Source organism: Oryctolagus cuniculus, chromosome 10, assembly GCF_964237555.1.
Source record: "Oryctolagus cuniculus chromosome 10, mOryCun1.1, whole genome shotgun sequence".
Lineage (NCBI taxonomy): Eukaryota > Metazoa > Chordata > Mammalia > Lagomorpha > Leporidae > Oryctolagus > Oryctolagus cuniculus.
The window spans coordinates 96955606-96969549 of NC_091441.1; the positions used below are offsets into that span (position 1 = coordinate 96955606).

Consider the following 13944-nt stretch of genomic DNA (forward strand, 5'->3'; position numbering starts at 1 on the left):
GGGGGCGTAGCCTGAGTTCAGATGGGGGCTCCAGCTGGGTGAGTGCAGACGCCCACCTGGCCTCAGTTCCCTCAGCTGGTCATGGGTTTGAAAGCACCCCCACCCCCAGGGCTGTTGGGAGCATGCGCTTGTTTATTTCTTTGAGAGGGAGAGAGACTGACAGGAGAGAGCCTCCACATGCTGGTTCACTTCCCAGATGCCCACAGCAATTGGGACTGGGCCAGACGAAAGCCAGGAGCCCCGAACCGAACCTGCCCTGCAGCGTGGGATACAGGCATCCCCAGCGCCGTCTTAGCCGCTGTGCCGAACCCGCCCCAGGGAGCTAAGCTGAATTTCAGGTAAGGTACAGGGATGCTGTGATGGTCCACACTGCCAGAGCTTGCTCTCTGTGTCTCCAGGCCTGCCAGGGGCTCACTGCAGAGAGCAGGACATGGAGGGGCAGAGCTGGCACGGGCCTCTGCCTGCTTCTCCCAGCCCTGAGTTTGCTGTGATCCCTGAGCTCATCCGAGGGGCAGATCTCGGGCTGCCCCCCACCAGCTTCCCTCTCCAAAGGCAGCCGGCTCTGGGTGGGACACAGCACTCTTTAATAGAAGTTTCAGGGTGCTTTGGCACTGGAGGCGTGGCCTGGCCACAGGTCGGGGTGCTGTTCGCCGCCACCGCAATGGGCCTGGTGGGGAACAGGTACTTGGCGCCAGCTCAGAAGATGTCGGGGACGATGTAGTCAGTGTGCACGCCATCGATCAGGCCAGCTCCGTTGTCATGCACGAACCAGCAGGACACTGCCACCCCGTGCCGGGGGTCCTTGCTGTAATCCTTCTGTAAGCCCCTGCGTGGAGATAAGGCAGCTGGGGTCACCTTGGGACCTGGCAGGGCTGCGCCTCTCTGGGAAGCTCACCCAGCCGCGTGACACCTGGAAGAAGGCCGGGATCCGCGATCGGAACCCAAAGCAGCCCACGCACCTGGTGACCGTCAGCCGGCGGTTCTTCACCGTCATGGTGGCGTCCGGCTTGGTGGGGTCGGAGCCTGGGCGGAGGTCGGACACTTCAAAGTGGAAGGGGTGGAAGAATTGTCCTGGAAAGGCACGCTGGCGTTACTGGCGGGGGCGGGGGTGCTCCCCAGGGGTCTTCCCAGGACTGAGTCTGTCTCGGCGCCCACGACCAGCTTTTGTTCCCTTGCATGGAGGAGCAGGTGTTCATATTTCCAGCTAGTCCTTCCTCCTGTCTTTTAAAACCAGTCCCAGAGGGATCTAGCTCCAGGGAGAGGCGTGGGGGGCGGGTGCCCAGGGGAGCGGTGTGGTCACTCGTGAGGCCTCTGCTTGCTCCCCAGGCCTCTCCCCCGCCACGGCAGGCTCCCTGGGCTTTGGTTTCACTGTGGGGCTGATCACGGGGGATGAAGGCCTCTTCTGTGTCTAGGACGGCCGCCTCTCCAGAGCTCTGAGCCTCGGAGGCCGGGTTGCCTGTGGGCCCGTGTGGGTGCCCCGGGCCCCAGTAGCCCTCTGGCTCCAACATGCCGCCCCCAGCTCTGCCCCCGCCTGGCTGGCCATACCCAGCAGCCCATGCGTCCGGGCCGGCATGCCGTGACTGTCCAGCACGTAGAAGCCCAGGAAGTCCTGGGGGGCTGTGCTCCCCTTCCACACTCGGTGCAGGGCCACCTCAAATGTGGCCCTGCCGTCCACAGACACCAGCAGGTTCTTCTTCCTGTTGATGGTCACCACCACCCTGCAGGGCCAGACGGGTGTGAGGGCAGGGGCCCAGCAGTATGACCACCCCCACCCCGTGCCGCTGGCCACGGCCTTCACTCTCACAGCTGCAGTTTTCGGGGTGGGGGGAGCTAATGCTGACCCTGTAAGGATCAAGGCTCAGAGAGGTTAAGTAGCTTGCCTGAGGTTACACAGCATTGGAACCAAGGCTTAAAGCTCCAACCTAATATCAGAGTCTATTTTCTCAACTCCCATCTGTGTCTTCCACGCCAGCTCTGGGCGCCTCTCCCTGTAACTGCTGCCCAGCAGAGTTGTGGAGTGAATGAGTGGGAGAAGGAGCAAGCATGAGTCAGGTGCCAAAGGGGAGTCCAGAGAACTCTGGGACTCAGCAGAGGAGCAGAGTAGGAGGGCTTCAGGGAAGAGGTGGTCTCTGTGCTTGGCCTGGCATTGCTTGGTGGAGATGGGGTAGATTCAGGGCCAGGGCGCCCCGGGGGCACAGGCAGCCAGGCCCTGAGCGCTTGCACAGGAAGGAGGGTGGGGTGGTTCCCAGGGTCTCACCCGCCGGCGCCCACCCCGTGGGCATCACCCCTGGCACAGCCTGAGGATGAGCCCCGCAGGCTCAGGCATGGAGCTGGCTGGTGCGGGAGCCTCCGGCCTGGGCCTGGGCCACCCCTCCCTCCGCCTTGCTTCCCGGGCCGGCCGGGTTACCCCTCCTGCCGCAGCACAGCCTGGTCCCTCCAGGAGAACACGGGCCCGCCCGAGCTGGGGTTCAGCGTGATGTTCTGAGGAGTTACTTCCAGCTGAAAGCCTGTGGCGGGGTTTGCGATGCCCAGCCGCCCGAAGTATGTGCCCCCGTGCCGCCCAGGGCTCTGGGCCTTGTCCCCGATGAGCTGGCCATTCACTGAAAAGCCTGTAGAGGGGTGAGGGCCCTGGGTCAGGGCACGCCTCCTTCCCAGGAGGCCCCGACACTCCACCCGGGCCCTCACACAGCACCACCTCCCTTTCCCCTTTCCTCCTGCCTTCTCCCTGCCCTGCCTCCCGCCTCCCGCCACACGAAACACCCGCGTTTAGCCCTGGGTCTGGCCTGGCAGAAGTCTTGCCTCCCTGGGGTCAGGCCTGGCCCTGCATGGGAGCAGGCTCACGAGAGGGGCTGGGAGCGCACTTGTGGGGCCTCTTCACAGCGCCTCCTGTGCCTGAACACCCAGAACCCCCCTTCCCACGCTCACTACACCAGCACGGCTGGTCTCCAGGCCAGAAATGGCCATGCAAGTCTGTGTTTCTCTCCCTCCCTGAAACTCAGCGGGGCAGGGGCTGCCTCGGTTCGCACTATAGTAGATGCTAACAGACATGAGCTGACGGGGCCGGGAGGTGGTGAGGGAGGCAGTGGGCTGGGAGAGGTGCACTGGGTGAACTTAGGGCTCTGTTCAGCCATGCTAGTCGGGGGGCAGGGCAGGGCCCCCAGGGATTTGCAGGGTGTAATATGGTATAAAGATGAGGGGCTGCCCTTGTTGAAAAACCTCAGGATTTCAAGACAGCAAGAGCAGAGCATTGGAGTAGCAGCCCCACCCAGCCCCAGGCATAGGCGTGTGTGTCTGCATGGGCCGCCCACCATATGTAGGCTCCAGCCAGGGGCTGGGGTGCGAAGACGGCAGGTGCAGTGCAGCCGGTACCTGTGTTGGGGTCCTGCACCAAGCTCAGGATCACCCCAGGCTGCTCGTTGATGTTGAAGCACAGGGCGTCCTCCTTCTGGGGCACGTGGATGATGAAGTGGGGGTCAGTGTCCACTGCGGGCACAGCATGGGGTCCGTGAGTCGGGCAGTGGGCAGGCGGGGCTGGCCAGGGCAGGGAGGTGGGCCCCTCCCGAGGACTCACCGCCCGTCACTCGGTCCGGCAGCTGCTGCACGTTCAAGCTGGAGCTGGTGGGCGGGGGCTGCCCGGCTGGCAGCACGAACGCTGAGGGGTGTGAGGAGGGAGGCGCTAGAGCTCCCCTGGAGTGCCGCGCCCCTTCCTGATCCCCCCCGCCCCGCCCCCAGGGAGGCTGGCCTCGGGCCCCTCGGGATGTGGGGACAGAAGCTGGCCCCCTCTCTGTCCCCATCACCAGTAGCCTGTCCTAAGGAGCCGCAGGAGAAGCAGTGAGAGAGCTGGAAGGGGAGATGGGCTTGGGGCAGTGGGCAGGACTGATGGCATAGCTGGAGGCCGGCCAGCGGCGTGTGGAGCAGAGAGGGCCAGGGATGGGGGTCACCAGGGCAGCCTCCACTCACTCCTTCTGGGTCCCACCATCTCTGCAGAAGACAAGGACACAGCACAGCGTCACCCGCTGGGTTTCAGGCCGCACAAGGAGGCACAAAGGCTACAGCAAGGAGTTTGCAAGCAAGGGAGCAGCCGGGAGGGGGCGGGGGGAGTGGGGCCAGGGAAGGTGTGGGAAGGGGGAGCTGTGTGCCTGGAGGCTGGAGCACGCGCCACCTGCCGGCCTCGCCTCGGAAGCCCCGCGCTGGCGCTGAAACTCACCCAAGGGCTGCGAATCTGCAAGGGAGGGAGAGGGAAGCCAGTTACTCTCGGGGAGGGCTTGGGCCTGCAGGTGCCCTGCTGCAGAGCCCCGTGCCCGTACCCTCGGGGGGCTTGTCGATGGTGGGCTCCAGGCCATCCTCGTCCGCCATGCCTCTGATGGTCATGGAGGTCAGCGGCGTCACAAACTGGTAGGCCAGGGACATTTTCAGGGCCTCGGACGACACATTGGCCTTCTCCTCCCCCTTCGCCTTCACACTGTTATGACGCACACATAGCACAGGCCATGAGAAACTGGACCTTTCACCCCCGCGGTGGGTCGGTCAGTCACTCAACAAACACATCCTGGCCTCCTGTCATGCATGGCCTCCCACAGAGAGGACCAGACTGGGTTGCGGACCATGCCTCAGAGACACACAAGGAATTTAGCCCCAGTTTGCTGATCTGCTAAATGGGGGTGACAAGGGATTTCCCCAGCAGGTGGCGAGGATTAAATGAGCGTGTTCTACACACAGCAGTCCACAGGAGAGGCAGCCTCCCGCCTCCGTGCAGCTGCGTGGGGCAAACAGCAAGCTGTCCCTGTGCCCCCGCAGCCCCTCCCACACTATTGACCGGCTGGTTGATATTAACTCGGTGCGCAAAGCACAAAGAGGAAAGTCGATCTGACCCACAGCAACCCCGCGGGCCCAGAGCCGCCCCTTCTCTGGTCAGCTCCACGGGGAGGGGCCCCGGGGGTGGGGCGGGGCCGTACTGCCTGGCCAGCAGCTCCTGGATGGTGAGGTAGGCCCAGAGGCGCTCCACGTGGTTCTCCAGCATGTGGCCGCGCTCCCGGAGCAGCTTCTTCATCTCTTCCTCATCCACCAGGCAGGTGGTCTGGAATTCTTGTCCCTCCTGAGGGTGGAGACAGGGACAGAGGTCCGGCACTGTGGCGACACAGCGCTGGGCTGGCCCTCAGGGCTCGGAGCAGTCCCCTGTCATCTGGTCTCTGCGGGTTCATTCTCAGCTTCACCCCTTCCAGAACCTTCTCATTCATTCATTCGTCCTACAAATACTTGCTGAGCACACCCTGTGAGCTGGGCCTGGCCTGGCCCCCCCCCCCCCCAGGGGAGGTGTGGGGTTGGAGGACCGGGCCCTGCTCTCGTGGAGTTGCTGGCTGGGGGGAAGGCCGTGCACCAGGACTCACATCTCCAGATGCCCACCGAGTTCCAGCCGGCCCGCGCCATTCAACTTGCCACAGCACTCAGGTGCACCTTCTCTCCCCAGCTACCATATGGGGGCGCCACTTGACAAGAGCTCCCTATGCACCAGGCACGGCCACGCAGTGGGGTCCTGGTGGGCAGGGTCCCGATCTCCCATGCCCGTGAACTGTTCCTACTGTGCGTGTGCACCTGACCGCGTGCCATGCCCTGCACAAGGCCTGGTGCACAGCAAGTGTTCAAGAATCGTCGTCAGGTGAGAAGGGAGAGGTTGCAGGCCTCTTGCTCTCTCTCACCTTGCAGGGAAGGGTAGGAGGAGTAACAAGCGGCCCATTTTGAGCCAAGAGTCTGTGACTCATCAAGGCCAGGCTGGCCCCGGCCGAGCCTGTCCAGCCCCCAGGGAGCCTGCATGGAGAGACGTTCAGGACTTGGCAGGGGGAGGGTGCTCCTCTAGGGAAGGAGGGGCTTCTGGGGGGGTGCAAGGAGGGGTACCAAAGTGGTTCCGGGTGCTTCACAGCCTCTCTGCCCGCCGTGGCCCACAGTTTACCCCACGGGCCCGCACGTCAGCCTTGAAGCTGCCCAGCTTGTGATCAGCAATGCGCCCAGCCACCACGATCTCTGAGCCGTCGTAGTACTGCTTATGGCGGTGCTGGGTGAGGGCCACCACGGCGTCCTGCGGGTACAGCAGCTCCACATCCACCAGCAGGGGGTTGGCCACCTGGTTGTAGAAGCCCTGCGGGGGAGAGGGGTGTGGCCTCAGGGCTGGTCTCCCTGCACACCTGGCAGGCAGCCCGCTGACAAAGCGGGGCCTCAGGGCGCGGGGCTCAGGGGCACACAACAGAATGAATGGGAGCTCTGGGGGCTCCTCTAGGCTGTCAGGTAAGTGGCCACCCAGGCCGGGCTCCCTGTGGGTGGCACAGGCAGGCACAGGGGTCAGGAGGAGACCTGCAGCTGCTGGGCGGCGTCGTGGTCTTCGTAGATCCTCTGGGCCCACCCGTTGTTCTCCATGGACAGGCTCTTCAGGAAGTTGAAGTCCAGGTCGTGGCCAAAGCCCAGGCTGTAGAGCGGGAACCTGCCCCCGATGGCACTCCGGATGTTCTTGAGGATTTGGGGGCGGTCTGTCACCCCTGCAGCCACACAGCCGGGCAGTGAGGGGGCATTGGCGGGCTGTGGACCACCTCCGGTCCACAGGGGCAGCTTGAGGCTGCCCCTCCTCCTCGTTCATCTGCGTGCCGGCTGCTGAGAGAGCTGCTCACAGCCCCGTCCTGCCCCCCATCTCCACTGAGCCATCACAGGAAGATCGAGTCTGTCAGACCTTCCCCTGGCTCCTTGCTGTGAGCTGCGAGGCCCTGCCGGCCTTTCCACCCTCACTTCACACTGTTGCACAGCCTGGGGCCTAGGGCGGGCCTGCCACTGCATACACTTTTTTCTGCTCAACCTGGGCTCCCTTCTGCCAGGAGCCCCTTCCGGCCTCCTCCCTTCCGGACTGAGCTCAGGAGTCACCTCCTCCAAGGGGCCTTCCCAGCTTTCACCTGGGCCTGGTGCCCCTTGTCCATGGTCCTGTAGCCTCCTGGCTCTCTTTCTGGGCCCTTGGCAGAACACCTGTTCCTAGGTGTGCCTCCTGCTGGGTCTTGTTCTTTTGGTATCTCTCTGCAGGCCCTAGGCCTGTGCTTGGCACACCACAGCTACTGGAGAAATAGTTCCTTAAGCTCCAACTGGGAATCCTACCAATCTCCAGGGTGCCCTGCAGAAATGGCCCCAATTTTCCAGCTCCCGGGACAGAAGTCTGCCTTGAAGTTCCCAGACCGTGTGGTCTGAACTGTGTTCTTAGACCAGAGTTTGGCTTTGCTCTGAACCTTTCTGTCCCCCAAGAGCATCTCCAACGGATGGGTTTCCAGCTTCACCTGCACGCCTCCCGGGGCAGCCCTCTGCTTACCCTCGGTGGGCTCGCCATCGGTCAGCATGATGAGAATCGCAGCGTGCTTGCTGACCGCGGGCAGGTTCCCTTGGGCATTGTTCAAGATCTCAATTCCCCGGAGCAAACCGCCGTTCAGGTTTGTGGCTGCGAAGGAGAGCAAGCAGACTGTGGTGTGCCACGGGGACAGAGGTGACACCGAGCTGGCCTGCGGCCCCCGCCCTTACCCCCAGCCAGGGAGAAGCGCTGCACGAAGTCGCGGGCTGCTTGCAGGTTGGCCTCGCTGGCTGGCACCAGTGAACCCCTCCACGACTGCACTCGAGAGCCGAAGAGGACCAGGTCGAAGTAGTCCTCTGGCCGGATGTCGCCCAGGATCTTAAGCAGTGCCTCTTTGGTCTGCAAGGACAAGTCGGTCGGTGGAGGGGACATAGCTGCAGGAGCACAGAAGCAGGAGGGGAGGACCTGGCGGCCCCAAGACAGAGGCATCCTGCCGGGCCCTGCCAGGCCGATGAGGGCATGGGGACAGCACAGGGACTCAGACGTGAGCAGGGGTCCGGGTGGGGCAGGGTTAATAAAGGGGCCCCAGGAGCCTGTGCTCTGAAACTCTGCTTGTGCAGCCGTGGGCTGTGCCATGGACTGGACACCTGGGGCACCGCGGGCATCCTGCTGCAGGACGCCTCCCAGGGACCGCCATCATCATCCCAGCAGGCAAGCCCGTGACCCACTGGCACCATCATCGCCTTTTTTACCACGGAGGAGAGGTGTGTGCACTGGGAGAAAGTGGTGGCCCATCCCAGAGCCCCCAAATCCCAAGCCAGACCCTGGCAGCAACACCCGCTGGGCGTGAGCGAGCCGGTGGAAGAAGGTTCCAGTGGGGACGGGCGGGAAGCCTCGGGTCACCTGCTTCACTTTCTGGCCTTCCATGGAGCCGCTGATGTCAATCACAAAAACCAGGCTCTTGCTCATGTTCTTCAGGTTTTGGGGGGCGAAAAAGTGGGCAAAGTGGTTGTTGGCCACCTGAGAAAGAGGAGAGGGAGAGGCCTCTGTCAGAAGTGCTGCTCGCCTGTCCTCTCTCCGGGTCTTGGGCCAGCAGCTGCAGGCTCACCAGGAGGTCACAGAGCTTGTCCCGATTGACGTCGTAGGTCACCCTGAAGTCCCCATTCAGCAGGGATGTGGAGCACGTGGGGCAGGACTGCTGCTGGGCCACGGTGGGCCGGAAATGCACGTGACCCTGGAACCACAGAGGGGTGGGTATTATGGACTTGTGCAGATGCAAACAGGATGTTTGAAGAGGAGAGAGAGAGAGTGTTTGGTGGGGGGGTTGTGGTGTGGGTATATTGGGAATGTGGGGGTGTGGATGTGTGTGTGGGGTGTTTGTGTAGGTGTGTGTGTGTGTGTGTGTGTTTGGTGGGGGGGTTGTGGGTGTGGGTATATTGGGGATGTGGGGGTGTGGATGTGTGTGTGGGGTGTTTGTGTGTGTGTGTGTTTGGTGGGGGGTGTGGGTGTGGGTATATTGGGGATGTGGGGGTGTGGATGTGGGGGGGTGTTTGTGTAGGGATGTGTGTGTGTGTTTGGTAGGGGGGTTGTGGGTGTGGGCATATTGGGGATGTGGGGGTGTGGATATGTGTGGGGGGTGTTTGTGTAGGTGTGTGTGGGGGGGTGTGGGTGTGGGTATATTGGGGACATGGGGGTGTGGATGTGGGGGGTGTTTGTGTAGGTGTGTGTGTGTGTTTGGTGGGGGGGTGTGGGTGTGGGTATATTGGGGATGTGGGGGTGTGGATGTGGGGGGGTGTTTGTGTAGGTGTGTGTGGGGGGGTGTGGGTGTGGGTATATTGGGGACATGGGAGTGTGGATGTGTGTGTGGGGTGTTTGTGTAGGTGTGTGTGTGTGTGCATGGGCACAGAAACAAGCCCAGGGGGCCCCTCACTGCGTCGCAGGAAGTGCACGTCCCTAGGTAGTGGGAGAGAAGATGGGTCCCTTTCCTTATATGTGGGGTCTTCAGAAAGTTCACGGAACATGTGTGTTATGAAAAAACTGTGTGTGGGTTTTGAAAGGTTGTCTCTGCCACCCTCAAGGGAGATCTGGATGGAGTTCCAGGCTCCTGGCTTCAGCCTGGCCATTGTGGCCATTTGGGGAGTGAACCAGCAGATGGAAGATAGATCCCCACCATCACCCTGCCTTTCAAATAAATAAACTAAATCTTTAAAAAAAAATAGGTAGGGCTGGTGTTGGGGTATAAGTGTTGGTGTTAAGCTGCCACCCACAACATCAGATCCCACGTGAGCGCCGGTTTGTTTCCCGGCTATGCCACTTCAATCCAGCTCCCGCTCATGTGCCTGGGAAAGCAGCAGAAGATGGCCCAAATCCTTGGGTCTCTGCACCCATGTGGGAGACCTGGATGAAGCTCTTGGCTCCTGGCTTGGGCCTGGCCCAACCCCATGTGTTGTGGGCATTTGGAGAATGTGTGCACTCCTCTCCCGCTCCCCCCTCCCCCAAACACCAAAACTTGAAAAGAATTGGTAGGAAAATCAAGATCCACCCACTTGGGCCCCCATGGAAAGTGAGGGTATTTGCCTGTGAAAGCAGGCCCACTCAACTGTAGGAAACGATTCTATCAATTGCTATGAAGTCACTGCGTAAGGTACGTGGGAGTGCAAGGGTTGAGGGGAAGGCAAAGGGCACGGTCCTCACTGGGCCACACTCCCCCTGGGTGGCGGCTAGCAGGCTTCTAGGATCCCAGCAAGTGGGTGGAAGTGGCATGCTGTTGGGTGGGCCAAAGGCCTTTCCATACTCAGCTGCATTTCTGAGAAAACAGAAGCAGCAGTATTAGAGGCTGCCGCTCGTTTGGGAGGCACGCAGAAAGGAAACTGAGGCACACGCGAGCCAGCAGGTTACCCTGGGCAGTGCAGCCAGCAGGTGCCGGAGGTGGAGCTGGCATCTTCCCGCTTCCGTCTCTGTGGACGTTTGCTAAATTGCTCTGAGGCTCAGAAGCACTGCCTTCCCCTAGGATACCAACCTTGGAGCACCTGCCTGGACATCCTATAGAGAGTGGGCGGTGCTGGGAAGTCCCCCGAGACTCCGGCACCGCCCCCTGCTACGGCACGCACCTTTTTCCCTGAGAAGGACTTCTTGATAGTTCGAGCCGCCAGTTCCTTGGGGAGGAAGGGGGCTTGGGCGTTCAGCTTGCTGATCCCTTGCGGCTCAAATATGTCCACGTCGATCTGCACCATTGAAACAAATTCTGGACTAAGGTTCCCATTCGGGCTTCCACCAAAAGCAAACACGTGTCCTGGCTTCTTACTGTGTGCAGCACCCGGCGGCCCTCATCACACACTTGGGACGCTGCAGGCATGCCCCGACTCTTCACCAAGGGACAGTGTGCCTGCCTGCCTGCACCCCTAGTCCCAGCCACCACTTAGGGGCCAGCTGCGATCACAGCCCCCAGCCGCCGCAGCCTTCCGGTTTACAGGTCACCTGGACATTCTGTATTGCCTGCGATCCTTGTGGCAGTCCTGGGATTTACAAGGACTGCCCATTTAGCAAATGAGCACATTGAGGCTCAGGGAAGAGGAAGGAGCTCTGGGGGGTTCAGGGAGCTCACTGCGTAAGAAGAGCCGTCGGAGCCCACCCTGAGGAGTCAGGCCCCTGCCTTGTGTCCCTAGGCGGGTGAAGGGGGGCACACAGAGTGGGTGCTGAAGCAGTGGTGGGGGTCACTGTGTGTGTGTGTGCGAGAGAGGCAGGGGCCCTGCCCGGGCCCCAGGAGCCACCTCAAAGTGCTGCACCAGCTGCTTGGGCTTCACTCTGATGACGATGTTGTACTGCCCCAGTCTTCGCTTCAGCACCTCCTCGTAGGTCAGCTGGAAGGTGACCTTGCTGCGGGGACTGGCGGTGATGTGGATGGTGAACTGCTCCATCGTCCTCCCCGAGGCCCTGCAGGTGCCACCAGAGGCAGCAGCAGGCAGACGCGTGGTGAGTGACACGCGGGCCCATGTCCCCGAAGCAGGACGTGGAGGCTGCTGCTGGCTTCCCTTGGCCTGCCGCCGCGTCTCAGCTGACTGCTGGGGGCCTGGGCCCAAGGATGGGGGTCCCTCTTCCCGCACAGCAGAACTGGGGAAAGGGCAGCCCCGGCGGCCAGGGCCTAGCTCCTACCTGACCAAGCCGGCATTCTCCCCTGCGATGGCTGCCTTCTGGTACTGCTTCCACGCGGCTGCTTTGTCCTTTATGTTCCCAACATAGGCATTGTCATTGGCCGTGCTGCAGGGAGGGAGGAGGGTGCTCACAGAGTCGGGGAGGGGCGCCCCTTCCTAGCAGAGGTATGCCCAGCCCATACCCCGAGCAGGCCCTGGCCAGGGCAGCGCCTTCTGCGCCTGCCCACAGTGCTGCTTGGGGACCTGCAGCAGGAGGTGGGCAGCCACGGCCAGAGAGGCCTGCAGAAAAGCCACAGATGCAGGGCATTGCTCCCTGGGCCCTGGGCTGAGAACCGGCCACCACACACCCCGGTCTGCTCTGCCAGACGAAACCAAGAACACAGAGGCCATCCGGGCACCGAGGAGACGGCCTTAGGCTGGGACAGGCCCAGGGACCCTCCCCCGCCCCTGGGGCCAGGATGTGGGAGTCGGGCAGAGCACGCACATGGCGAAGTCGCTGATGAAGGCTGTCTTGGGAATTTCCACATCGAAGGCCACTTCCCTGGGTTCGTTGGCGCTGTTGACCACCTGGCTGGTGATGACGTAGTGGGCGAAGCGAGAGGTGACTTTGCAGTTGACTTTCAAACTCCGGATGAGCACGCCATCCACTGCCTGCCGTGAGACAGGAGGGGCAGGGGGTCTCTGAGCCACTGCGGGAGGAAGGGGACCTCCTTGCTGCCCCGGGGCAGTGACACAGGGTACCCCGGAACCGGGGGAATGGACCAGCCCTCCTCTCTGCCTGAGGCAGTGCAGTGGGGCACAAGCCCCCATTCTAGGAGATGAGGGTCCCCTTCCTCCTGCGCACTGACGTAGGGGAACCCCCTAGGGAAGGGAGAAGGCGAGCCAGTGCTGACGGCCCCGACACAGACCATTTTGCTGAGAATCTCACTCACTCTGTCCACAGCCTGTCGCTTCTGCAAAACAGAGGCAGAGTCGAGTATGAATGGGAACGCTGAGGGGAGTGCAGCCTATCTGTTTAGGGGCGGGAATGGGGTGCAGCTGGTGTCCTCTGCCCTTGGCCTTGCATCTCTCCTGCTGCTGGGATGTCATCTCTATAGTCAGAGATGGTCAAGGTAGGCGGGGATGGCCCTGGTCCTGGGGGGGGGGGTCTTGTGTCCCTCCGGGCCCCCACCAGGCTTAGCGGCCTTGCTCCTGTCCCGGGTGCGTAGCCACGTACCTGACTGCCCTTGGACCTGCCTGTGGCTGAGCTCGGAGCAGGCCTGGCCTGCAAGATGAGGAGGGACACCAGGCACACGCACAGCAGTCCCCGAGGCCCCATGGCACTGTACGGAGGAGTCCCCAGGCTCCCGCTGCCCTGTCCCTTCGCGCAGACCATGTGTCAATATAGTGCTGGATAAACATGGATTAAACATTAGACAAGGTGAAGGCAAATAGTTCAACCCGGGGAATCAGATCTCAGCTAAGAAGGCGCTCTCATTAGGGCGTTCCTGGCTCCAGGCTGTGTGAACTCCTGACCGGGCTGTAGACTGCATTGTCTTCTATTTAATTTAATTTTATTTATTTTTATTTTTTTAAAGATGTATTTGAGATGCCAAGTTACAGAAAGAGAAAGGGAGAGAAAGAGGGAGAGATAGAGATAGAGAGCGAGCGAGCGAGCGAGAGAGAGATCATTCATCTTCTGGTTCACTCCCCAAATGGCTGCAACGGCTGGAGCTGGGCTGATCTGAAGCCAGGAACCAGGAGCTTCTTCCGGGTCTCCCATGTGGGTGCAGGGCCCAAGCATGTGGGCCATCCTCCACTGCTTTCCCAGGGCATTAGCAGAGAGCTGGATCAGAAGTGGAGCAGCTGGGTCTGGAACCGGCGCCCCAGGTGGAGGCTTAGCCTCCATATGCCACAGCGCTGGCCCCCAGGTTGCATTCTTGAGTGTAGACCTGCTCTCGGCTGCTGCAGTCGGTGGAGTCCCCCCATCGCTCGGTGCAGCCTGGGCTGGCGCAAGAAGCCAGAATGATAAATGGGTTCTGAACTTCGTTAGGCTTTGCCCTCTAAGAGGCAGAGGCTTGGGGAGCACTGTGAGGTCTAAGACGCCCATGGCGCTCGCAGCACCGACCCTGACGGGGGTTCTGTCAGAAGCAGTGGGCAGTCAGGGAGGCCTAAGTCTAGACCACCTGCCTCCTGTGTCCTCCTCTCCCAGGTTTGGGAAGGACAACAGACGATGGCTTCACCCGTCTTCCCCCCGGGCAGGGAGGACGGCACGATGCAGGTGAGTGCCACGTTTTCATTATGCACCAAGCATTCGTCCTAAGCCCCTTCCTATCTGACCTTATCCTCTTCATGTGCCTGAGACACTGGTCCCATAGTGAGCGACAGGAGAGGGCTTCAAACCAGGTCACTCAGAGTGGCAAGCCCAGGGACAGACCGTCATCCCTTCCGACGACAGCAATGCTGCCGCTGTGTTACGGAGGAGGGAGAAGCCAAGGCGCA

General features: G+C 61.6%; 1 protein-coding gene across 2 annotated transcripts; it reads right to left on the reverse strand.

The window, feature by feature from the left end:
• Positions 1 to 561: 561 nt before the first annotated feature.
• ITIH1 (inter-alpha-trypsin inhibitor heavy chain 1) lies at positions 562 to 12842 on the reverse strand. Of its 2 annotated transcripts, NM_001082646.1 has the most exon segments (22): positions 575 to 826; positions 960 to 1071; positions 1546 to 1718; positions 2408 to 2609; positions 3370 to 3483; positions 3572 to 3652; positions 3961 to 3981; positions 4208 to 4222; positions 4308 to 4462; positions 4956 to 5095; positions 5948 to 6133; positions 6346 to 6527; positions 7337 to 7462; positions 7543 to 7711; positions 8216 to 8332; positions 8421 to 8546; positions 10423 to 10536; positions 11083 to 11245; positions 11465 to 11569; positions 11948 to 12114; positions 12396 to 12416; positions 12680 to 12837. In NM_001082646.1, coding segments are annotated over 22 exon segments (2721 nt in total). In that variant the 5' UTR covers positions 12782 to 12837; the 3' UTR covers positions 575 to 696.
• Positions 12843 to 13944: the final 1102 nt, after the last annotated feature.